This window comes from Cricetulus griseus, chromosome 7 (genome assembly GCF_003668045.3).
Source record: "Cricetulus griseus strain 17A/GY chromosome 7, alternate assembly CriGri-PICRH-1.0, whole genome shotgun sequence".
Lineage (NCBI taxonomy): Eukaryota > Metazoa > Chordata > Mammalia > Rodentia > Cricetidae > Cricetulus > Cricetulus griseus.
The window spans coordinates 58,149,996-58,174,642 of record NC_048600.1 but is presented as its reverse complement, the minus strand read 5'-3'; the positions used below and the strand labels follow the sequence as shown (position 1 = coordinate 58,174,642).

The following is a 24,647-nucleotide window of genomic DNA, read 5'->3' as shown; positions in this document are numbered from 1 at the left end:
CATCTGAGCTGGACATAAACTCAGAGTCACCAGGTCCAGCTTCGGAGGTGGCTCTGCCACCATAAGGCTCTTATACTGTGGTGTACGCTGGAATGGAGTGAGTGGGTGGAGAGGTGGGGGTGTTTCTTACCTCTCCTTGCGATTGCCAGGAACTACCAAGGCCAAAGTTTTCTTGTGGATATTGCATCAAAGTATCAGGTGATGGATTTTCACACTCTACCACCTGATTCTAATCTGTGTTTGAGTGAGGACCAGGGCTGAGGCTCACACAGCTTCCTAACATCCCAGTGTTGCATTCATTATGCTCCGGGCTGGGCGGGGGTTAGACTGACTTGGACTGGGCCCACTGTTCTGCAGCTTCTCCACTGAGTGTCCTCTACCAACTTCCTGAACCCCTTTGTCCTCATCTGTCAAAAGGGCATCATAGTTATACGCCTACCTTCCATGTCTCTGGAATCTCATGTACAATGCCAAGCTTCTATTGCGAATGCCAATAAGTATGGGCTTTGACTGTTATGGCTCTCTCAAGGCCCAGTACTCCAGTAGGCAGCCCTTCCTCAGGTTAGGCTGAACTGTTCTTACAGCTACAGAAGTGACCTCAAACCCCGTGTTGGTATATGCTGCCTGCCGACTTCAGACCTTTCTATGGTTTTCTGCCATTCTCAGGCAGGCAGGTCAAGGTGCATGCCTTTTGTTTGGCATCCCAGCAGCCTTTGTGGTGTGGGCTCAGCTGCCTCTGTTTCTCAGCTTGCCCATCCCCATGAGAGGGAGGATGTCTGTGATTCTTCCCACCTGCCATGCTTTGTCTCCCATGGGGCTTTTGCATGTCAACATCCCTAATCCCCTAACACATGCCTTTTCTACCTGGCTCCCCGCCCCCTCAACTCCCACTCTCCCTTCAGCAGCTCTGTTGTGACTCTCCCAGTGAAGGTCTGCCTTATCAGACTAATCCTTAGCTTGCCATTCATTCTTGTGGCTTCATGTCACAGTGGACATTTTGCTTTTATCTGTGTGGACATTTAGCCAATGTCTGTCACCTCTGTTAGACCCTACGCTCACCACAGGGTTCCCCAATGCCTAATGTGAAGCTTGTCACATAGTCGCAATTAATTATTTGTTGACTATGCAAATTTGGCAAAGTCTAGCAGCTGTTCAGGGGTTACTTTCCAGAGCTCCTCACAGGTCATGAGAGTGGGAGAGATGTTCCCTCCTTTCACCAGCTGCACTACTCAGGAGAGCAGCCCCTGAACCTCATCTGGACAACACAGTAGAACTGGCCTTGGTGGTGTAGGTTTGGGAGAGCTAGGCCTGAGGATGTGAAAGCAGGAGAGCAAGCCCTACCTCTTGTTCCTTGCTGCACAGGGTGAACTAGCCAGGGCGGTGCTGGAGAGCTCACCTGGGTGATGAGGATGGGAGAACTGGTGGGCTGACCTACCCTGCAAATACCATGATTGAGATGGCCCACTCCAACATCCACCCCATTTGTGATCTGCTGGAGCATGTGAAGGGGCCAGTCCTGCAGATCCAAAGCTACAGGATCTCCATGACACAGGGCCACAACAGGAATCCTAGTGAGGGCCCAGTATACGTAACGTAGCAGAAGCCAGAGACTTTGTGAGTCATTGCACTGAATTCTTGTAAGTAAAGATATATGGACTAAAGAGTATGCTATGTGACTCACTGTGTCTCTCTACAGCTTCCACAATGAAATCTTTTTCTTTTCTCTTAAATTTTATTTCATTTTAGTTTGGAAGGAAAGGTTGCAAGGGCAGATAAAAGGGACGGGGAGATTAGTGGAATAGATGTGTATGATGTGAAAACCATGAAAAAGAAATAAAAAGAAAAAAAAAAAAGCACAAGGAACTAAACAAAAATCCCCAAAACCCACATACAAGCCTGACATGTTTGAGCACAAGTCTGTCCCATTATTGGGGACAGAGACAGGAGGATTGCTGGGGCTCGCTAGCTATCAGCCTAGATCCATGATCAGTGAGAGATGCTGACTCAAGGGAATATGATGGAAAATGATAGAGCAGAACACTTGACGTCCTTCTTTGGCCACACACACACACACACACACACACACACACACACACACACACACACTTCTTCAGGGGAAGCAGAGGCCAGTGTGAAGAGTTAACATGCTGGCAGCTTCTTCCAGTAGAGTTACAGTGTTTTAGGAATTTTAGGCTCCTTTCCTGACTCTACTTTGGAGACAGAAATTAAGATTTGATGCCCAAATTGGATCTGAGATCATCTGGACCAACCCTTCATTTTGCTGAAACCACAAATGTTAATAACATGGCCCGAAACACACGAGGGACCCAAAGACACACAGGACTGGACCTAATTCTTGCTTTCCTCTAGCCGGTGTCCCTGCACTGTTTCAGGCTGTCTCTGCCACACATATGGTGCCCTAAACTCTCCCCTGCGTACAAATGTTAGGAATAGGTGGGGCTGACTTGATTCCTTTTCCTTTTTTTTTTTTTTTTTCTTTTCAGCACAAGATCATGACCACGCTAGAACCTTGGCTTTTGTCTGGGCCTCTGAGTCTAAGGAAGTGCGTGCTGCAGAGGTCTGCTGGTTCTTCCAGTCGCCTGTAGCTTGCTGGAGGTTTGGGTGATAGCTGCGCACCCCCTAGTGGCACAAGTAAGGATGACATGAAGCAAGGAAACGATTTCTTCCTATTATGGTGGGGATGAGCAGGGTGGGTGGGCTGTCAAAGCTTCACTTCAGCTTTGATGCAGTCTGTACTTGCAGAACTCTCTCTCTCTGTCACACTCTCTGTCTCGCCCTTCTTCCTTCCCTCCCTTCCTCCGTCAATGTCTCCCCTTCCCTCCCCATTCTTTACTCACTGGAATCCCAGCCCTGTCAGATCCCATCTTTACTGAAACTTTGATTTTTCTCTTTGCTTCTACATTATTTTTGATTTATTGACATTCTGTATTAAAATATTATTGGTATTGAATTTTTGGTCACTTAAATTTTGTGTGTGAGATGGGTGTCTCATTCTCTCCTGTCATAATCTTGATTATAACCCCGCACAGAAAGAGCCCTAGTACATGGAGTACAGCATGCATTCATCTGGAGAACCTGAGGTCTGTCTTCCTGTCTGGGATGGAAGCTCTCTGCCATGTTGTGATCAGAGTTGGGGTTCTCCAAGCTTCTCCAGAAGGGGCAGCTGCCATTCAAAGAGTGTACTGAATGAGAAAAGACCTTTGGACCAAAGGCCATCTTGTGGCATAAAGATGTGCCATTCTACTTCTTCTTCAGTGCATATATAATGGGAAGACCCAAAGACAGGCCCATGTTCCCGAGACCCTCAAGAAACAGCCAGGGATAAGATGAAGGATTAGGGTCTCACTATGTAGCCCTATCTGGTTTGGGGTTATGCAGATCAGGCTGTCCTCAAGCTCACAGAGATCCACCTGCCTCTGCCTCCTGAGTTCTGGGATTACAGGGGCTCACCATCATGGCTGTTAAAACAATTTGTTAAAGAAGGGAATGGAAAAAAAAAAACTGTTTACAAATGGAGGTGCCACTCGATCTCAGAGACTGATCCATCTATGGGGGCCCTGGACAGGATCCTTGACCACATGTTGATCTGTTTGGGCCACAGAGTCCTGCCAAGTTTCTAGACACTTCTCATTCCCATACCATTTCTGACTCAGTGAGAATGATTAAGTAAACCCTGTTTTATTAACATTGGGTCCACTCTCCACAGGACCAACCAAGGCATTGCTTGCTTTTCCATGACTATCCACCAGGGGGCGGTGAGAGCCAACTGCTTGAGAGTTGCGGCTATATCAGGAAACTCCAGCAGTTGATCTTGGCCTCACACCAGCCTCTTTTATAGAGGCTTCTTTAGCCCGACATGCTGAAAACAGCTGGACCAGGGTAGACTTACCTCAGTGCTATTCATCCCTGTCAGCAGAGGCAGCTGGACCAGGGTAGACTTACCTCAGTGCTATTCATCCCTGTCAGCAAACATCCAGGGATATCCTGCTCTATATCCACTGACTAAATAGAACAGTAAAATGCCCAGGTTCTTGAAGGGCTGTATCATGCTCTGAGAAGGTTCAAGGTTATCCCCACTGGGCACTGGTGGCACAGGCCTTTGATCCCAGCACTTGGGACGCAGAGGCAGGTGGATCTTTGTGGTTTGAGGCCAGTCTGGTCTACAGAGCGAGTTCCAGGACAGCCAGCGCTACACAGAGAAACTGTTTCAGGGGAAAAAATTATCCCCATATTAATGTCACACTCTCTCTGTACCCTGATAATAACTTTTTTTGAGACAGCTTCACCCTCAGCCTAGACTGGCTTTGAATTCAATGCAATCCTCCTGCCTCAGCCAGCTGAATGCTGGAATTACAGGTATAAGCTACCATACTCAGGGTAAATCCGTTTTCTTTTCTTCTCTCCATTTAAATTTTTTTTATTTCATTTTATATTCCAACCATAGTTCTTCCTCCCACCCCCTAGCCTCCCCTCTAGCCTTCCCAGCATTCCTCCCACCCCCGAGCCTCTTCCCACCCCCCAGTCCACTCCTCCTCACGGATAAGGGCTTCCATGAGGAGTCAATATAGTCTGGCTCATTAGGTTGGGGCAGGGCCCAGTTAAGTAGAAGAACTTGGCTATGCCTGTGAGGGTCTGTGTGATCTCCTAGCCTCAAGAATCTCCTCTTCCCAACATCCCAATTCTTTCCGGCCTCAGTCAATCCCTCAAGTGCGCCCATTCTTCCCAGGGCAGAGATGGTGTTTGTACCTGCAGGTAGGTCATTTTGCTTGGGGAACAATCCCTTCAAGTTCTCCCATTGCCCTGTGTCCTGCTTTGGGGCTCAGCTTTTCCACGCAATATGGTTTCTGATTTACAATGCTTTGGCCTATGAATGTTTTGCTTTATGATGGTGCAAAAATAACACACATTCAGTAGAAGCCACCTGGAATTTTGATCTTTCTCCTCACTGAGTATGTGTAGGACAGCGGCCTTTGCAATTCAGGACACTGGCAGTGGGTGACCCATCAGGGTGAATGACTGCTCTTCCATGTGCTGTGTGGCTAGACCCTGATATTCACTGTTGAGTGTATCTTTAATTGAACAGTATTTTAAACTTACTGTGTTTCAGACACAATTCTGATATAAGCCGAGGAGCATCTTGTGGCTTAAAGGAATCCCAGAAAGCTGTGGGAGACAGGGGCAGGAGTGGTAGTGGTTTGTTCCTGATCTATTCAATGGTACAGGGTGTGCATATAAGTGAAAATCTGTAAGTTTCTCACTTAAAAAGTATGCCTGTATACAAGTAGACCTAAGAGATGAACTTAAACACACACACACACACACACACACACACACACACAAATATTTCAGCCACTTCCCTATGCCTGTTTCCATGTGGCAGAATATTTATATTGTTTTCTGTGTTTTTTATGAATTGTATTTCCCATGGGGATAGGAGTTCTGTCTTGCCACTGGTGTATGTAACTCACAGAGTTTAGCCCAATGTCTGTTACTTAACAGATATTATGATAATTAGTGGGTGAACAGAGAAATAATGAATCAAAAGCTTGGATTTAATGATTTTTTTTTAAAAGCAGCAACAGAGGAGGCCATCCTGGGAACAGAAGCTCCCAAGACTGCCAGACCCCAGTCCCAGTCAAAGGGGTCCTCCTCAATCAGCACCCAGCCCAAAAACTCAGTTCCTTTCTGGAGACTTAACTCCAGCTCGTCTATACCTCATTGGGGTCTCCTTGGTCAGCGTAGATGAGGAAGCCCGTGAAGAGGCTGTCGGTCCAGTAAGGGTCGTAAAAGAGTCCGTTCTGCTCCGAGTAGAAGATCTGCAGCCAGACTTCGTCACCCTCCTTGAGAGCTAGGATGGTGGAGCCCGAGGCCACGTCATGGTTGCCGGTGTTGGCATCGAAAGTCCGAATTCGGTACTGGCCATTGTGCACCAGGCCAATGGCCAGATGTTTGTTGGCCAACGTTATGTCGTAGGTGAAGTAGTAGATCCCAGGCACGCTGCAGACGAACTTGCCACTGGATGCATTGTAGTGACCACCCTCATTCATCAGAATCTTGTCAAATTTGATGGGCAGTCGCTCCCGTGGATAGCTCTTGGTCACCGCTACCGAAAAGGCCGACTTGGCACGGCCACTGCCGCAGCTGCAGGGCCCTGGGAGCCCAGGTTCCCCTTTCTTGCCTTTAGGTCCCTTCTTGCCTGGCGTGCCATGCTTCCCTGGGGTACCGCTGACGCCCTTGGGTCCTCGAGGGCCGGCCCGTCCAATGGCTCCAGCTTTGCCCTTTGGTCCTTGTTTTCCACGGTTGCCTGTCCGTCCAGGTGGCCCTGAAACACAGAACAGCTGGCTTTATAAGGGATCTGTAAAACCCGGGCACAGCCCATGACCAGAGAGAATGTGAGGCTTTGGGACACACAGGAGGGAGCAAATGAAGAAGGCATAACTGGAGGCACTTCTCTTGGTCTTCTCAGGAAAACCAGGATTTCCAATCAGGGCAGGAGAATAATTCACTGGACTGGGGATGTATGTAGTTCAGCTGGTAGAGTGCTTGCTAAGCATGTGTGAACTCCTGGGTTCCAGCCCCAACACTGCACAAAACTGGACATGGTGGCATACTCCTAGCACGGTGTGTGAGTGTGTGCCGGGGGGATCAGGAGTTCAAGATCATCTTGGCTACATAGTGAGTTTGAGGCCAGCCTGGGCTACATGAGACTGTCACAGGAAAACAAAAAGAAGGAAGTGGATTTACGGGCTACATAAAGACAGCTGTGAAGTTCACTGAGCAAAAATAGCAGCAGGTACCAGAATTTCCAGGTGCCAGGAAAACAATAATGCCTCCCCATCCCTGGGTTCTCTCAGTGCACAGGACAGAGCCTGGCAAGCACCATCTAAGTGTTAAACATCAGTAGGTAAATCCTGCAGAGCATCCCCAGGTGTTTACTCAGAGAACGTGTCTTGGTTGTGAATACTGATACTTCATAAAGTATACATTTCCCTACAAACAGCATTTTTGGGCCAATGATTCCATAAGAAACATTTGTATTTATGATTCTTTAACACAAAATTTTATTTATTTTATTTTAACCAGTCTCACATGGCCTAGGGATGGTGTGAACACACTGTGAAGCCAAGACTGGCTTTATACTGCAGACTCTTCTCCTACCTCTCAAATGAGGGGATTCCAGTATGAGCCACTGGGCCTGGCTCTTCAACACATTTTAAGCAAAACATATCCGGAAGGGGGCTTGGGTTCTGTCTTAACTCAGCTGTGCATTGGCAGAAGCATGTCAAATACCCATCAAAGGCCTTGCTCCTGAGAGGTTCTGATGCTAGTGAACATCTGAGCATCACCAATGGTTTACATTCACTGAAGTGAAAGAGGGGAAACTTTTAGCAAGTTTTTGACCTGACAAGGTACTTTGTTTCCTCTGTGTAGCATGTAGATGTTTCACTGTGTGATGGCTAATCTTTGTTGTCAACTCAACTGGATCTGAATCAGCTAGGAGACGTGCCTCTGGGCAGGTCTATGAGGGAAGGATTAAACTGAATCAGGAAGATGCTATTGTAGAGTAGATAGCACTTTCTGGTTGTGTCCTAGATATAAAGAGATCTGAGGCAGATGTTGCTGCTTCTGCCTGTCTGCCTTCACTCTCTTCTGGTGAGTGCATCTACCCTGTTGTTACTGCTGCCCTCTGCTGGTGAATGTATCTACCCTGTTGTTACTGCTGCTCTCTGCTGGTGAGTGCATTTATCCTGTTGTTACTGCTGCTCTCTGCTGGTGGGTGCATTTACCCTATTCCCATTGCTCAGGTTATCCTTTGCTGACATTACCAGCCTCTCCAGCCTTCCACTGTGAACTGAAGACTTGTGGCCCGCCTGAAATCCTCCAGATCTTCATTGACAGATTGGGACTGCTGAGGTATCCAACCTCGTGGCCTGAATAGCTACTGAGTTATCAGCCTTTTCCATCATGCATATGGTCATTTTGGACTACCCAACCCACATCATGTAAGCCTACCTAAAAGATCCTGTTTGTAAAGGTTGCAGTCAACAAAGCTGGAAGGATTTGGAGTTCTGAAGATCACTTTGACATCAGATATACAGATGCAGATTTGGAGTTTGTCCTGGTCTTGTTTTGGTGCAGTATTTCCTCACCTTTGGCATGGTAATGTATATTCTGTGTGCCACTGCATGTTGGAAGTATGTGCCTGTTTTTTGTTTGTTTGTTTGTTTGTTTTTTGTTTTTTTTTTTGGGGGGGGTTTCAAGACAGGGTTTCTCTGTGTAGCTTTGGAGCCTATCCTGGCACTCACTCTGGAGACCAGGCTGGCCTTGAACTCACAGAGATCCGCCTGCCTCTGCCTCCCAAGTGCTGGGAAACGCCTGGCTGTGTCTGCTTTTTGATTTTGATTTTACAGGGGGTTACAGATAAGAGATGGCCTTGGTCTTTAATCCCAGCACTCGGGAGGCAGAGGCAGGTGGATCTCTGTGAGTTCGAGGCCAGCCTGGTCTCCAGAGCGAGTGCCAGGATAGGCTCCAAAGCTACACAGAGAAACCCTGTCTTGAAAAACAGAGAGAGAGAGAGAGAGAGAGAGAGAGAGAGAGAGAGAGAGAGATATGGCCCTGAGTCTCACAAGAGAAAGAGACTTTGGACTTTTAAACACTCCTAAGACTGATAGACTATGGTGACTTTTAAACAGCCCTAAGACTAACAGACTATGGAGACTTTTAAAGTTGGACTGAATTCATTTTGTATTATGATATGGCTATAAGCTTATGGGGGCCGGAGAGAGGGATGTGGTGGTTTGAATGAGAATGGCTCCCATAGGCTCATATATTTTCATGCTTAGTTTCCAGATGATGAGCTGCAGGGAATGATTAGAAGGAGGAGGAGTGTCACCCTATTTTATGGAGGAATTTTCTTTTTGTTGTTGTTCGTTTTTAAATTAATTTATTTTTTACATTCCAATCCCAGTTCTCTCTCCCAATCCATCCACTCCCCCCTCCTCCTATCTGCTCCTCAGAGAGGGTAAGGCCTCCCCTAGGAAGTCTACTAGGTCTGTCCCTTCATCTCATTGAGGCAGGACCACGGCATCTCTTCACCCTCCGCACCCCTGTGTCTAGGCTGAGCAAGGTATCTCTCCATATAGAATGGGCTCCGCTAAGTAAGTTTTTGTATTAGTGTTAGATCTTGGACCCACTGCCAGTGGCCTCATATATTGTGCCTAGCACCCTGCAGGACCTCCCAGGGTCCAACCATTTCCATTTTTGTCAGAAGTCTTGGAGGAGTTGGTTCTGTGGAATCTAGTCTCAGGAAATCAGGATAGGGGTGAGTAACCCTGGAACAGTGATTTCAAGACTAGTGCTTCACACAGTTCTTGCCTCTCTCTCTGGTAATCACTTTTATAGATATGGGGACACTGAGGTTAGGGGAGGTTAAGACACTTGTCAAAATTAGTATTCAAGGTTGTACCCAGAGTTTAAGCACTTGCAATTGTGACTTGGTCATCTTAACCTTGCTACCCTGAGTCTTATTCTCCTCATTTGAAACTTGGAATAATAAGGGCATTTGCTTTACGGGAGCGTATTGGTGATCTGATGAATGACTTACTCAAAGTGCCTTGTCAGTGTTAAAATGCTGTGTAAGTAAAAGCTATCATGGGCCTGACAGGGTGGAACATGTACTTAAGTCCCAGGTTTACTCGCTAGCACCAAGAACAGAAAACTGTTCTAATTTCCCTGTGTTTCAGATGTACACATGAGGATGTTGATAAAAGAAAATGGTTGGAAAAAAAAGAATACACACTCATACAAAAAAAAAAAAAAAAGAACAGGGGTGAAAGGTTACAGCTAGAAGGAATGTCCAAGTAAAAGGAACCTAAAGACAGTATCCAATGTGTTCTATGCCACCCTTCACTAGTCTGTGTCAACCACAATGACCAAGTACTTCCACTACCGACTCAAAAATGATACAACCTTGGCAAACGGTGGTACTGCATCTCCCTTTGAAAAGGTGAAGGATGGGTATGGACGAAGCCGTAGGAACGGAGACTTGAGTCATCAGCTGCCATTTCAGAGCATCTAGCTTTAGGGGGATGAGATCAACCCCCAGGGAGAAGCAGAGCCCAGACAAAAAGAGTTAAAACTCTGGGCCAAACGGTTCCTGAAGCGCAGTTCTTGGTCTTTGTAGTTTCGTGAATCAAGTAATCTCACTTGGGTTTATGAATTGGGTTGCAGTCACCTACAAATCACGAACTTTGGATAATAGAGCACAGGTTTGATCAATCCCTCCTCCACCCCACTTAGCAATTCAAATGCTCCACAGAGGCAGGAACACAGGAGTGACAGTCTCCATCTGTTCTCTTCCATTTGGTTAGAAAGATGTACCGATGGGTACTGGTTTCAGGAGCTCTGAAGCACCCCCTCCCCATGACAGATGCTGTCAACTCTGGTGGGAGAAGAAGGCAGGTAGAGGTCTCTCACCTTCTTCTCCGATGTCCCCCTTGTCTCCATCCTGGCCATCTTGGCCATCTTTACCAGGAAAACCCATTCTTCCCACCATTCCTGAGGAGCCTGGTGCTCCTGGAGGGCCAGGTGGGCCTTGGGGACCAGGCAGGCTGCAGACGAGTTGAGGACCACCTTTCTGGAAGTCCCTTCGAGCAAAGGCACCGAGTAGCGGGTCAGCAGCACACGGAAGGGCACAGGCCAAGAGTACCCAGGATATCATGGTGGTCACCTGCGGGCGACAAAAGAGCTGAGGCAGGTGAGAGTGGACATGGTTCTGACACACTAGTGGTCAGTCCAAAGGCATCAATCAGGAGGAGGCATGGGATGCAATTACATTTCTGTCTGTCTCTCTTCCCTGCATCATCCAGCTAGACCAGTGGTTCTCAATCTGTGGGTCGGGAACCCTTTGGGGGTTGAATGACCCTTTCACAGGGCATGCCTAGGGATATAGAAAAACACAAATATTTGCTTTACAATTCATAACAGTAGCAAAATTAGTTATGAAAGGGCGATGGAAATAATTTTATGGTCAGGGTCACCACAAGATGAGGAACTGTATTAAAGGGTCACACCATGAGGAAGGTTGAGGACCACTAATCTAGACAGTGACATCATATTTTTTCCCCCAAGACAGAGTTTCTCTGTGTAGCCCTGGCTGTCCTGGAACTCAGAGATCAGTCTGCCTCTGCCTCCTGAGTGCTGGGATTAGAAGTGTGTGCCACCACCACCTGGCAGTGACATCATATCTTAACAGCATACTTGGATAGCTGAATCCTGTGCTCAGATACTTCGTGGGGGTCTTGAGATCAAGCCATTCGCCATGAGGCTGTCATTCACCCACGTAGCTGAAATGCAGAAAGAACTCCCCCACCCCTAACTCAGGGCTTCAGTCAAATATGCAAAGTGAAAGTATATTGTAGCTGGTGATTTGAAGCTAGACTATTTCTCACAGGGACTTGGTGTTGCTTTGAGTATGAGAAGATGAGGATTCAGAGACTGAGGGATGCTGATTCCTTGTAAGGGTGGTAGCCCTGTTCATGGTAACAACTCCTCTCTAAGTGCTTCCGGTGCCCAGGCCCACATTCAAGGCTCAGAACTGTCAATACACTCCTGCATCTCAATACAACAGCCTTACAGAAAAGCTAGGTGATGGGACTGGCTAGGTCATGTAGCTAGGAGGTGGTAGGCTGGGGTTTGATCCAGGCCACACAGCTCTAAAGATTGTCCCCTCCTACTCCAAGCTAGACCGTTCTTAAGCCTCATGGCATAAGCCCCACTAAGTGTCAGTGTGGGACACAGTGGGAGATCCTCCCCATGTACACCGTACAGACACACACACTCAGGCTTGGAGCAGAAATCAGGGGCTTTGCTTAAGGCCTGTCAACAAGCTATATCTGATGCATGGTCACCAACAGCCTCTCTTCCCAGGGGGAAGCTAGGAGGGAGAAGAAATATGTTGGGCATGACTTCTGCCTACCCAGGTGGCTCTCAGTGGTAACTTGATTAGTGACCTCAGGCTAGCCCCTTTCTCTGTCTGACTCCTAGTTTTCCTACCTGAACAGCAAGGGGCTAGAAGAGATCAGTGGTTTTCAATCTGAGTGTCTATTCAATCAGATTGCGGATTGGGGCCTTGTTAAAATGCAGATGGTGCGGTCCCAGAGGGAGTCCTACCCTCTAAATTTATACTGCATACTTTGTTTTCATAGTAAGTCTCTAATGGTGGCGGGGCTGCTGGTCATCTGAGTCCCAATTTGAGACCCGTTCAGCTCTGACACTGACCCTTTCCCTCTCTAGCCTTCCTTCTCATTGTGGAGATGAAGGGTGACTGGCTCCCACACGGCCTTTGACCCATGATCCCAGTCAGGATTCATGGGTGGCAGGGGTGCTGGGGTCAGAGTGGGGACTTTGCTCAAGCGTTGGAGCTCAGGGTTCTTCCTGGGTCCTTCAACCTCCTACCCCCACCCCCACCCCACACTCTTTGTTTCCCACCCTGCTTTGGTCTTGACGATGACAACTGCCCAGCTCTTTGGCTGCTCCCCTTGGAACAAGATGACTCCTTCTCAGCTCCTGATCCACTCCAGGTCAGGACATCTCTTTTCAGTACTAGAGAGGAGCTAGGGCTCCACCCATCCTGGATAGGTGCTCTACCACTAGACGGCACACCAAGCTCCCTTCTTACTTTTCCTTTTCAGACAAGGTCTCACTAAGTTTCTCAGGCTAGCTTGAGCTCCCCTCCCTGACAGATGTTTGTTCATAAAGGGACAGAGGGACACAGACATAGGTGACCATACTTGGTTGCATTTCTTGTGTCAGGCTTGCTCAGCATAACAAACCATGTATGTTAGTAGTGTACCAATGACAGGTGCTTCTGGAAAACTGGCCCAGACACTACTCAGGTTCATTTCTTTCTTTCTTCTTCCTGCTAAATGAGATGGGTGTTGTGGAAAATGACCTGGTATAATTTGGATTTTCTTTTCCCTGAGTTGGGGATTGAATCCATGTCCTCACGCATGCTAGACAAGTGTTCGGCCATTGAGTCACATTTCGAAGTGCTGTTGTTTAGGAGCTAAAGCACAACTGGGAGTCTTAAAGAATGGAAATTAATTTTCCAAGAAGTTTTGAAATGATCTGGAAATTTGTGACCTATAAACATTTCAGATTAGCAAGAGAGGGAGAGAGGGAGGATGAAGGGAGGGAGAAGGGAGGGAGGTGGAGTGACTTTTACAAGTAGACCACGAGCTCCAAGAACAGCTAAAGTCACAGCCAAGAAACAGCTAGACCAGCGTGGGCACAGGGGCTTATCTATCACGGTGCTCTCTATTCTGCCCCAAAGTACAGACACAAGGCCCCTGAGAGGGAGAAACTTGCTCTCTCCAGTCTATTCTTCTCTGACAGAGAGGGGTCAGTGGCCTCTCTGTCAGCTGGGTTGGAGCAGGTCCCTGAGCCTAAGGGGCGGGCTGCTCTGGGACACACAGGGAGATGTTTTATTTTTATTTTATTTTTCTGGAGCTGGAGCCCAAAGGTTCCTGCAGTCCCAGAGGCATTCCTGCAGCTGGAGCCAGGAATAGCTTTGGAAAGAAAGGCAGGGGACTAGATTTGCTTCCAGAGCTGAAGGGAGAAAAGAGTTTCCTTGCTTCCCAGGCACCTCCGAGAAAAACAAGACTCCAAGTAGCTTTGCTCCCCGCCCTGAGCTCTATGCTCACACCACCACCCACATGATGGCCCTGCTGAGAAAACTGGGAATGGGGATGGCATGCTTAGAAGGTTGGCAGCAAGCCCCCAAGCCACCTAGATGGAGTAATTCTCCCACAGCCTTTGAGATAAACATAGAGCCAACTTGGGAAGGGTGTCAAACCCAGCTCCTTCAGTTATGGGTGATACTGAGGCAGGGAAAAACTGACATTATCGAGCACCCACAATGTTCCAGGGTCTGCATGAAGCTCTTTACCTGCATTGTGTTATTGGAAAGTAGAATAAGCCCTACAAAGGCAAGAATCATCCTTGTTTTCAAAGGGAGGAACCAAGGTTCTAAGAGGTGAAGTGGTTTATCCACTGTCACACCAGCAGGGTGTAGACTTTTCCCATGGCCAACTATCTCTAGTGACCATTCTTACCCCATATTACCTTTCTCCCTTCTACAACTTCCTCCCACACACCCAGGGAAGCAATTCGCTCATGTTTACACAGCTAGTTAGTGGCAGAAGTTATATTTGAACTTGGCGCTGGCTGCCTCTGATACACAAGTGCTTTGCATGCTGCCAGCACTGCTTAGATGTTTTTCCTTCCGAGCATCCCAAATGATAGAGGAGACCTTGAAGCCCATGCCAAATCCACACATAGCATCCTTTGGTATGTTGTATTCTATTTTACAGCTTTATATGCATGCATACCACAGGACTTTGAAAATGCCAAAGGGATATTTCTGCTTTCTCGGGATACTTTGATAATACTTGAGGAAAACCTCTTGTCCTCTGGGGTGTGGTGGTGCATGCCTGTAATCACAACACTCAGGAGGAGGCAGAAGGATCAGGCGTTCCAAGGCATGCTCAACTATATAGCAAGTTCAAGGCCAGCCTTGCCTACATGGGACCCTATCTCAAAAACACACAAAAAAAGGGCCAGTGGGTGGCTCAGAAGTTAAGAGCACTGGCTGATCTAGAGGATCTGGGTTCAATTCCCAGCACCTACATGGTAGTGAACAACTGCCTGTAACTCCAGTTCAATGGGATCCTACACACTCACAGAGACATATCATACAGGCAGCACACCAATGAACATAAAATAAAATTACACACACACACACACACACACACACACACAGAGAGAGAGAGAGAGAGAGAGAGAGAGAGAGAGAGAGAGAGAGAGAGAGAGAACAAAACAATGAAATATTTCCTATTCTTTGAAAAGTCTCTGCTTCAATTGACGTGACCATCCAGAGCCCCGACTCCCACCATAAACCCCTCTGGAGTGTTCATGATGGATCCATCGAGGGTCCCATCCAAGAGATCAGGGTTGGGATTTGCAAAGTCACTTCATCCCATTATTCATTCCTCACTTGGGACTTTCACTACCCCACCCCCCACCCCCCGTACATACTCCACGACTCCCAGCGTTTCCCACGTGCCTCAGCCAGAGCTGAAAACCATCCATCAGACACCTCATTCTCCAAGCCGGTCCACTAACTTCTGGCTATAGGCCACAAACACAGGAACCCCTAACAGACCCCACAAGGCCCTAAATGACCTGGCCTCAGCCTTACCCCAGTCTCTGCTCCTCCCTTCCTTTGTTTGTTGGCTAGCTACAGGGTCTCTATCAGACTGAGGTCCAGCCCCATTGCTCTTAACATAGCACGTTGCCCTGAGGCTCAACTTTCAGCTTCTATTCCAGGTAGTCCCTCACCACCTCTTTGCAGCAGCTCTCCTTTCAGTCCTAGCTCTTTCCTCGATATTGCAGCCACTTGGTGGTTTTTACTTTTTCATCCCTCTTATGCCAAAATCCCACAGTTTCCAACCATCTGTAACTGCAGGGGATCTGACATCCTCATCTAGCATCTGAGGGTACCCCATATATGAGGTGTGAGCACGTACAAATACACACACACACACACACACATACACACACACACACACAAACACACCTTAAAAAAGAGAAATAGCTGCTTAATTTGTGTTTGAGATTCAGAGAGTCTGTAGAAAAAGAAAAGGGGCTCTAAATGCCAGAGGGCACAGAAACCACTAATTCAAGCAATTTTTCTCTTCTATTTGCTTTTTCTTACCTGGCCTAGACAAGAAACTCTCCTTTGGATTGCTCAGACAGAAGTTTGCCTTTCTTTCTGTCCCTGTCTCTAGGAATGAGCTTGCAGAATACTACACATACAGCAAATGTTCCACAAAGAGAGGTTCAATTGGTCAGAAAAAAAAAATAGCCATCACTGGCCCCTTACCTTTTTAAACACTGTCATCTAAATTGTTCTTTCTGACTATGGGTTGGGGAGAAAAGCTTCATCAAGTCTTCTTGCTAAAGGGGAAAATAGCCATAGTTAAATCCCAGAAATGGAATTATGAGGTGTTAAACTTGGATGAGTTCTGAAGTCTGGCTTTAATCTCTCTGGTCCTGGGCTTCTAGCCTCTCAGGAAAGTAGCTAGTGATTCATGAATACGCATGTTCCAGGAAAGCCCTGGGAGCCCACGGCTCCAGCCTGGAGTCTACTGTAGGGCAAGAACCATCTCCCTCCACACTTCACAGGACATAGCCTCTGGCTCATTCTTGAGGGCCTTCTGCCAAGACATTGTTATGAGAAGGGGCAGAGGTGGGGACACTGGCCTTGCCTGTATTTTTCTGGAATGTGGTCTGCAAGTGCAAATGCCAGGAATGCTTGTCTGGGCCTTGAGTGAGGCCATTAGGCCTAGGTGCTGACTAGGCTTTGCTCGAAGATCTGAAGATCTCAAACAATTTTTTTTTCTCAGTAGAAAAGAGTCCTGGGGGAAAAAAGTCACTTGTTTGCTTAACTATTTTATGGACACAATGCCATTTTTTTTTCAGATTTATTTTTATTAAGTATACAGTGTTCTGCTTGCATGTATACCTGCACACCAGAAGAGGGCACTAGATCTCATTACAAGAAGGTTGTGAGACACCATGTGGTTGCTGGGAATTGAACTCAGGTCCTCTGGAAGAACAGCTAGTGCTCTTGACCCCTGAGCCATCTCTCTAGCCCCACAATGCCATTTTTAACCCATAGAGTCTATGTCAAAAATGAGATTACACCTCTAAACATCCATCCCAGGGGTTGACACACCAAACACTGCAGCTGGCCACCTGTACCATCCTAACCTGATCCCCAGAAGTCCTCTCAGCTGCCCACCTCATCCTTGAAGCCTCAGGTCTAGTCTCATCTCCTTGGGAACACTGCTCACACTCTACAGCATCTGATTCATAATGCTCTTGGGTTGCCCTGTTGGGGGCCCTGCCTGTCCCTGTTTTTAACACTGGAGCCTAGTACAGTGTGTATGTTCAATATGAATTAAGTGACTTTGGATGCAATGGTCACTCATAATCCATGAAATAGCAACAGGATTTTGATACATTTGTGGTTGACAGAGCCACACTTAGCTACTAAGAATGTAGAGACCTGAGTGCTAAGACTGCAGTTCAGTTGAGGCTCACAGTCCCCTCCTCCACCTGGAGACTGTGGAGTGATGCCCTGCCTTGCCCCATCCCCAGCAGAAGAGGGCCTCCAGATGGGATCCAACAGAGCAGTTCTTCTTTGCACAGCTTTAGAAGGAACAGGCTGGTGGCTGGGGTTAACGAGAGCTTACTTGCAGATGGATGAAGACTGTTAAAAATCTGCTTTGATGGCAGTGAGAACTCTCTAATGGAAAACACCCTCCTTCCCCAATTCCAGGAAGCAAATTAGAAGCAGTCCTTTCCCAGTTTCTCTAAATGTTGAGGTGGCCTGGAAGAGAGGGCCGACTGGAGCTCCTACAGAGCTTTCTGGACATCCCCTTTTCTGTGATCTCAATTTTGGAGCCCACTTGGAAATTGCACTGCCCAGAAGAGAGAGAGAGAGAGGATTTCAAAGAGGACACAGAGAGTTGAAAAGCATAGGGTCTTCTTGCTGAGACATATTTTAATCTCTCCTTCTTTTCTCCCTCCCCATTCTTGGCTCTGCCTAGGAACAGAGGTCTAAAGATAAATTATGACCTAATGAGAGGTCCCAGGAGTTGGATCTGGCTCTGCTTGTCTCAGCAAGCATTTCTGAAGGCACGCAGGAAGTCAGTCTTGGAATTAATATCGAAGGATCCTATTTTCATCTATATATCCATGTCAGGATCTTTGAAATCAGCAAACATAACATTCAACATGGTGGGCAGTGCAGGTCAGCCCTCTGGCCCAGGCTGATTCAGGACTGAGCCTCCAATGAAGAATTGGCTACAGGAGTCAGCCGGGTGGAGCCAGGCTCCTGGTAACTGAAATGGAGACTGGCAAACTCCACCTTGCCTATGGCTATTATGCCACATGGAGGACCAAGGAGGCCAGTGAAGGAGAAGAATTCGGTTGCTGAGTAGGATGTGAGAAGCAGTGGAAGAGAGCTGAGGGTGTTTGCTCTTCTGTCTCCATGTCTCCAGTGGGTCAGCCTTGGCATGGCAGACCTATATGGTTGGGGAGAATGATTGGAGGGCACTGTCCAACAGGAAAAGGACACAAGCCATATATGTCATTTAAAATGATCTCGTGGTGACATTAAAAAAGAAGCAGGTGAAATTAAATTCAGTGTTATTTAGGTCAATGTAATCTTCAAAAAAATCATTAGTGAGACATTTTACAATCTTTGAAACATATTCTTTCTTAAATGTGATTTTATTTTATGTGTATGAGTGTTTTGCTTGCATGTATATATTTGCACCATGTGTGTGTCTGGTGTCTGTGGAAGCCAGAAGAGGGATTCGGATACATCGGAACTGGAGTATTGAACGGTGTGATACACTGTGGGCACGCTGGGAATTGAACCTGAATCCTCTGGAAGAGTAGTCAGTGCTCTTCACTGCTGAGTCATCTCTCCAGGCCCATATTTCATAATACCTAATTAACACTAACTTTTGAAACCCTGTGAGGATTTTCACACTTGTGACTCAATTTTAATATTATTTATTAATGTGCATTGATTGATTGGTTGATTTGTGTGTGTGTGCGCGCGCGCGCGCGTGCGCACGCGCGCGCGCATGAGAGCTTGCACATACTAAAGTGTATCACAGAGTACATATGGACGTTAGTGGACAACTCATAGGACTGTGTTCTTTCCTTCCACTTTCAGGGTTTGGGGTATTGAACTCAGGTTGGCTCTACCCGCATGACAGTCCTCTGTAGCGTTTCAGGGGCTCCACCTCCCTCTTCTGGCCTCCAATGGCACAGCATGCAAATGGTGCGCATACCTACATCCCGGCAAAATACTCACGACGCTTACACTCCAGACACGTTGGACTCTAAAGAAGGTTGTAAGCCTCAAACTTCCTCCTAGTCAAACCTTACAATGTGTAAGGACTGGCTCAGAGAGGCTGAAAAGCAGCCCTGTCACTGGGGAAATTCCATCTTTGTGAGAGTCATCGGTTGGTAGCTGGGGATATGGCTCAGTGGATAAAGTGCTCTGCCACACAAGTGTCAAGATCTGAGGCTAGGCCCCCAGCATCCGAAGAAAAGCCAGTGTACTTGTTACCTCAGTGCCGGCGGTGAAGGGACAGGTGGATCCCTGAAGCTTAGCTGAAATGCCACAGTCGGCATTACAGTGTGCTTTTAATTTGCTTTCTAACTTTAAGATAATTGCTATGTTCAAATATAATTTCTAGGGCTGGGGAGATGACTCTGTGGAGCTGACTCATGTTCTATGCTCCAATGAAGGCCTGGGTTCATTCAAATTTCTAGAACGCATGTAAAGCCAAGGACAGAAGTGTGCGTCTATAAACACAGCGCTCCTATAAGATGGAGTCCTGTGTCACTATTTGTAGAGACACAGGACTCCTTGGAGATTCACAGGACAGCTAGAAGTAAACATGAGACTGAGACTCCAACAAGGTGGAAGATGAGACTCCACACCTGAACTTGTCCTGTGCTCTCTGCATGTACACTGACGCATGGATGTGCCCACACTCAGGTACCTGGACATGCAGAGAGAGGGAGGCAGAGAGAGGAAATCCCTTGATTTTCTGGGGGACCAGGCATCCTTCAGGCCCTGTACTTCTCTTCACTTTGCAGAAGACAAAACAGAGCCCAGAAAAATGGAAAACCATCTTCCCATGTCAAACATATTTGGGGAAATCAGGCCTGCCAATGCCAGTCCCATTCTGCTAGCAGGAGAGACCCTAAGAGGTTAGTGATGTCTGCATGACTGGGCATATGTGCCAAGAAATAAGCCAGTTACAGAAGAAGACACATCTAGGAGAGGACACATCTAGGAGAGGATCATTGACTTTAGAAAGGGCTTGGCATAGAATTGTTTTCAAAACTGGGGCTAGAATAGAAGGGGTTTAACTGAGCAATTCGATTTGTGCAGGGTTCCTTTCATAGTGGCAAATGCAGTTTTCAGGGCTCTGACTGGCAGGAAAAGGTTGGGGAAGCCTAAGCATCAGTCTGCTACCTCTTAGGGAACCCCTGGGAGCAGGAAGCATCAGTACCAGAATATAGAGAAGATGCCCAGCCAGCAGGGTCAGAATTAGACAGAAAAGAATGCAGAGACAAAAAGTGGCTTCCTGACTGGGCTTGGTGGCCCACACCTTTAATCCCAGCACTCGGGAGGCAGAGGCAGGTGGATCTCTGTGAGTTTGAGACCAGCCTGGTCTACAAGAGCTAGTTTCAGGACAGCCTCCAAAGCCACAGAGAAACCCTGTCTTGAAAAACAAAAACAACAACAATAAACAAAACAAAACAAAACAAAACAAAAAAGTGCCTTCCTGGGGTGGGGAACAATACTCAAAAGGATGAGGACCTGATTTGATCCCCAGAAGCCACATCAAAACTAAACAAGATGTAGAAGGTGCCCAGCATGGTGGAATGTGCTTGTAATTTCATTCCTGGAGAAGCAGAGACAGGGAGATCTTTGGGAATCCAGAGCCAGCCAGGCTAGCCTATTTGGTGAACTCCAGGCCTATGAGAGACCCTGACTGGGGGTGGGTGGGGATGGACAGCTCCTAAGGAACAATGCCTGAGACTGTCCTCTGACCTCTACATTACTCAAGCGCACGTGTGCTCACCAACACACATACACACACACACACACACACACACACACACACACACACACACACTTTCTTGCTGACTCTGAACTTGTGTAAAGAATTCCAATTCACCAGTACAAGTAGGACAAGTGTGATGTACCTGCCAGGATCTGAGAAGACCTCATACATTTAAATGTTGTATACTAGCTGAATTAGAAAGAAGTGATGTCTAGAGAGATGTGTGGAGGGGTGAGTTAGTTGATGGTGGAAAGTTGAGAATTCCGTGTAGCAACCAGACAACAGAAAATCCATGCAGAAGGGAGAGCAGAAATCAAACCACGAGAGGAGAGGCTTTTAAAAAAAATAATAATGCTAAATGCCAATGTCATCATTAGTGCTGCTGGCCTAGTGTAGACAGTCTCTGGCAGATGATCATTTAAGGGAAGGTTGCAAACCAAACAGTTTTATGGTGGCAGAGCAGAGGAGCACCACACTGAGATGTATAAAGGCCTTCTTTTGTTACAGAAGGGACTAGGCTGGGAGGCCACTGCCAGCCACTGTGATGGTTTGGTTAAGTGTTAAGGTCCTGTGGTGGGTCACAGAACAGTGGGGACAGAGAATATGAACACTATATAGATATAAATGAGGCTTGGATGCTGGGCCTATGGCGTGCATGTTGAATGCTTGCAGAGCACTCACAAAACCCTGGTTTTGAGCCTCAGCACTGAATAAATCTGATGTGGTGGCACACACCTGCAATCCCAGCACTCAGTAGGCAGAAGCAGGAGGCCCAGCAGGAGTCAAAGGTCATACTCAACTACATAGTGAGTTTGAAGCTAGTCTGGGCTGTCTCAAACCAAACAAAGACAGGGCTTTGAGACAAGCAGTTTGAGGAAGGAGTGGGAGTGAAGAGGACTGTGAAGAACTTGTAATTTTCTCACCGTCATTTACTGTATCTTTCCGAGTTCAATCTACTCCCCCATTTTAATGTATTTAAAGAAATGCCCAGAGTAAATGAGATAATGGGTCCAATTAATATTAACTCTGTGATTTCAGGTATCCAACTCCGACATAAAGGGTTAAGTGCCTTTGCCATCTGTACAGCCCTAAGCCTGTCCTTAAAGTAACTGAGTGAGTTTCTCCTTTGAAGATAGTGATAACTCATTGTCATGGAAACGAAAGCGCACAAGTTCAGGGCCCGAGGGCTTGGCATCAAATAGGTGCACAGTAAACTGCAAGGCTCTTTTCCTTCTTAACCCGTGAGCCACCGGTCGGAGCCTGGCACATGGCATGCTCTTTAGAAATGTTTGAATTCAGACTATAATGCCCAAGACAGAGGGGGAGAGGCAGAAGCTTCTCATTCCCGTCCCGGGGAGAGCTCTCTGCTACCTCATCTCGCGCCTACAGCATCCAAGGTTCCTCCAGGTCCGCCCCACTCTCTGCCCTGCGGGGCACGACACTCACCCTCTCTACCCCGCGCCACGTCCAGCTCTGGTGGTTCTCGGTCCTGCCTGCAGCAGCGGGAGATGCGGGCCCCAGGCATAGTTTTCCCATCCCGTCATGGGAGGGAGCGCCTTCCTTCCCGGTCACGTGCACTGGCCAGCAGCTGGCGCTCTTTTTCCCTTTGGATTTCAGAAAGACTTCCAGAGGCAGTGACAACTTGGGTGTGTGATGCATTTATGTGTGTGGAAGTTGTGGGAGCATTTGAGGTTTCGTACTTGAGGCATGGTTATTGGTGTGTTTGCCAGTGTCTGCAGAACCATCTCTGTGTACACGTGGGCATCTATATCTCGGTGGATCCGAGGCTGTCGGTAGAGAACATTTCCGTGTACACTGGATGTGCGTGTACTGGAGAGTGATTACAAATTATACATACGTATCTAATAGTATGTGTGTGCGTATGCACATGTGCAAGTATAGGGTGAAGGCTGAATTTAGTATGTAACTGGAATGTGAATTATATACCGGGTGTGTGGCTAGTTATCTGTGCCAGGTGAATTGACGAGGTTTCAGTGGCTCCTTTTCTGTCCACACACACACACACACACACACACACACACACACACACACACACACACACACACACAGAGAGAGAGAGAGAGAGAGAGAGAGAGAGAGAGAGAGAGAGAGAGAGAGATTGTGTGGATTTTCTCTGGATGTTAATGTCCACACATATGGGGACAGGTGACTCTGTGCTCCAGCCCTCATCTCTCTCCTCTGAAGACAATGACTCTTTCCTCACCCCACTGACTCTCAGGCCTACCTCAAATCATGCAGAGAGAGATGGGATCCACTGGATGGTCTCAGCCCTAAACACAGGTCGATTCCATCTCAACAACAAGCAGATACTAGATTACCCAGAGGCCTGTTATTAGCTTCTCTCCATCCCTTCCTCCTCTGCTCCCTTCCTCTAGCTGCTAGTGTGCCCCTGGGCAGTAGGGGCATCTGTCTAACAGCTGTCACAAGATGCAAAGTTTAAAGACAGAATTTGAATGCAGACATGCCTTCAAAGCCCAATGCTGGTTCCACCACCCTAGACAAGTCAGTGAACTGCATCGCTTGTATTTCACTTTCTAACAAGTGGGGAGAATAATCATGACCTCACTCACCTGCACCTGCCTTCCTTCCCATAGCCGTGACCCTCACCCATAAGGCATTTAGGAAGCTAGCAAGCTATGCAGAGACTCATCATTGATATTACATAAATCTGTAATGATAATAAATGCTATACTAATAGCATTATTATGTCTTATCTAAAGCATTATATGTTATATAACATAAAATAAATAAATTATATAAAGAGATGAGTTAGTGGGTTCAATGTTTACTCAACAAATCTAAAAATTAAATTACGTTTATTTATTTATTTATTTATTTATTTATGTGTGCTTGTGTGTGTGTAGAGGTCATTGGGTCTCACACTGGACATGCTAGATCACCCTCCCATGTGGTCTCCATGAAGGGTACCGATTTACATCTAAAGTATTAACTTTAGAGTCCTTTTCTGTCTTGAGTCATAGCTTCCTGCCATTTGGGAGAACCTTCTTGTGACAAGAGACAGTGACATTTCCACATAAGAAGAATTAGAAAGTACAGAGTGCTGTGGCTATTTTATTAAAGCCTTTGTTCTGATCCTTGTAATAGTTGAGATAAAAGTCCTATTCTCTTACTCTTCCTCTCTCTTTAAACTAGCTTCAATGAGTTCCTGTCAGTTACTATAGAAGGAGACCCACCGCAGTATTCCCCATGCTAGTTCAAGCCTTCCTCTTGTAGGAAGTTCCTCCAATACAGAATGATGTGAACAAAAAGCTTTCTTTGAATTGTTAACTGATGAATTATTAACTGAGGAGCGATTGGGTCCCCACAATCTCTCTGTGCTTCTCTTCTGAACTCTGAGGATGCTGTGTTAATAGTTTGACACATTGTAGGTGGAGCAACACACCATAGACACAGCAAGCAGTGTGAACCAGCCTCCAGCCTGCTTACCTGAAACATCACTATCAAAAGCCCTTCTCAGTGGCCCCCACTGGTGAGAGTCATGTACTGGTTTGTGTACCTCTTGCTTACATTGGGTAGATGAGCAGTCCCTGGTCTAGGTTGCATCTTGAGTCTTTAGACTCACAAAGGAGGAAAAGTCCTGCAAAAGAGTTCAGGCCAAGGTCCCCATTCCATGCACAATGCCAGGAGGCCTCCGGACCTGTTAGTGACTTGAAACTTGAAAGTTGTGGAATAAAATGAAATCCAAGATCTTTTGACTTACACCCATAGCTAAAATATGGATCACTCTCTTTGCCCTTTTCAACCCCTCTCTTACTCCACTCTTGGCACAAAAGTGTCTACAAGCCATTATTGAGTCATTCCAAAAGCTGGTGGCCAAGACCCAAGAATTCAGATGTTTATTTTCAATACAGGGCTTAG

The 24,647-nt window shown here is 47.0% G+C and overlaps 1 protein-coding gene across 2 annotated transcripts; it reads right to left on the bottom strand.

The window, feature by feature from the left end:
- Positions 1 to 5,552: 5,552 nt before the first annotated feature.
- Positions 5,553 to 22,324, bottom strand: C1qtnf2 (C1q and TNF related 2). Of its 2 annotated transcripts, XM_027425247.2 has the most exons (4): positions 22,194 to 22,324; positions 15,965 to 16,038; positions 10,498 to 10,750; positions 5,730 to 6,343 (listed from the first exon to the last, which is right to left on the bottom strand). In XM_027425247.2, the coding sequence occupies exons 2-4, from the start codon at positions 15,980 to 15,982 to the stop codon at positions 5,730 to 5,732; spliced, it is 885 nt and encodes a 294-aa protein (XP_027281048.1). In that variant the 5' UTR covers positions 15,983 to 16,038; positions 22,194 to 22,324. The 2 variants fall into 2 exon arrangements, with proteins under 2 accessions (XP_027281046.1, XP_027281048.1); XM_027425245.2 differs by lacking the exon at positions 15,965 to 16,038 and having other exon boundaries at positions 5,553 to 6,343; positions 22,194 to 22,307.
- Positions 22,325 to 24,647: the final 2,323 nt, after the last annotated feature.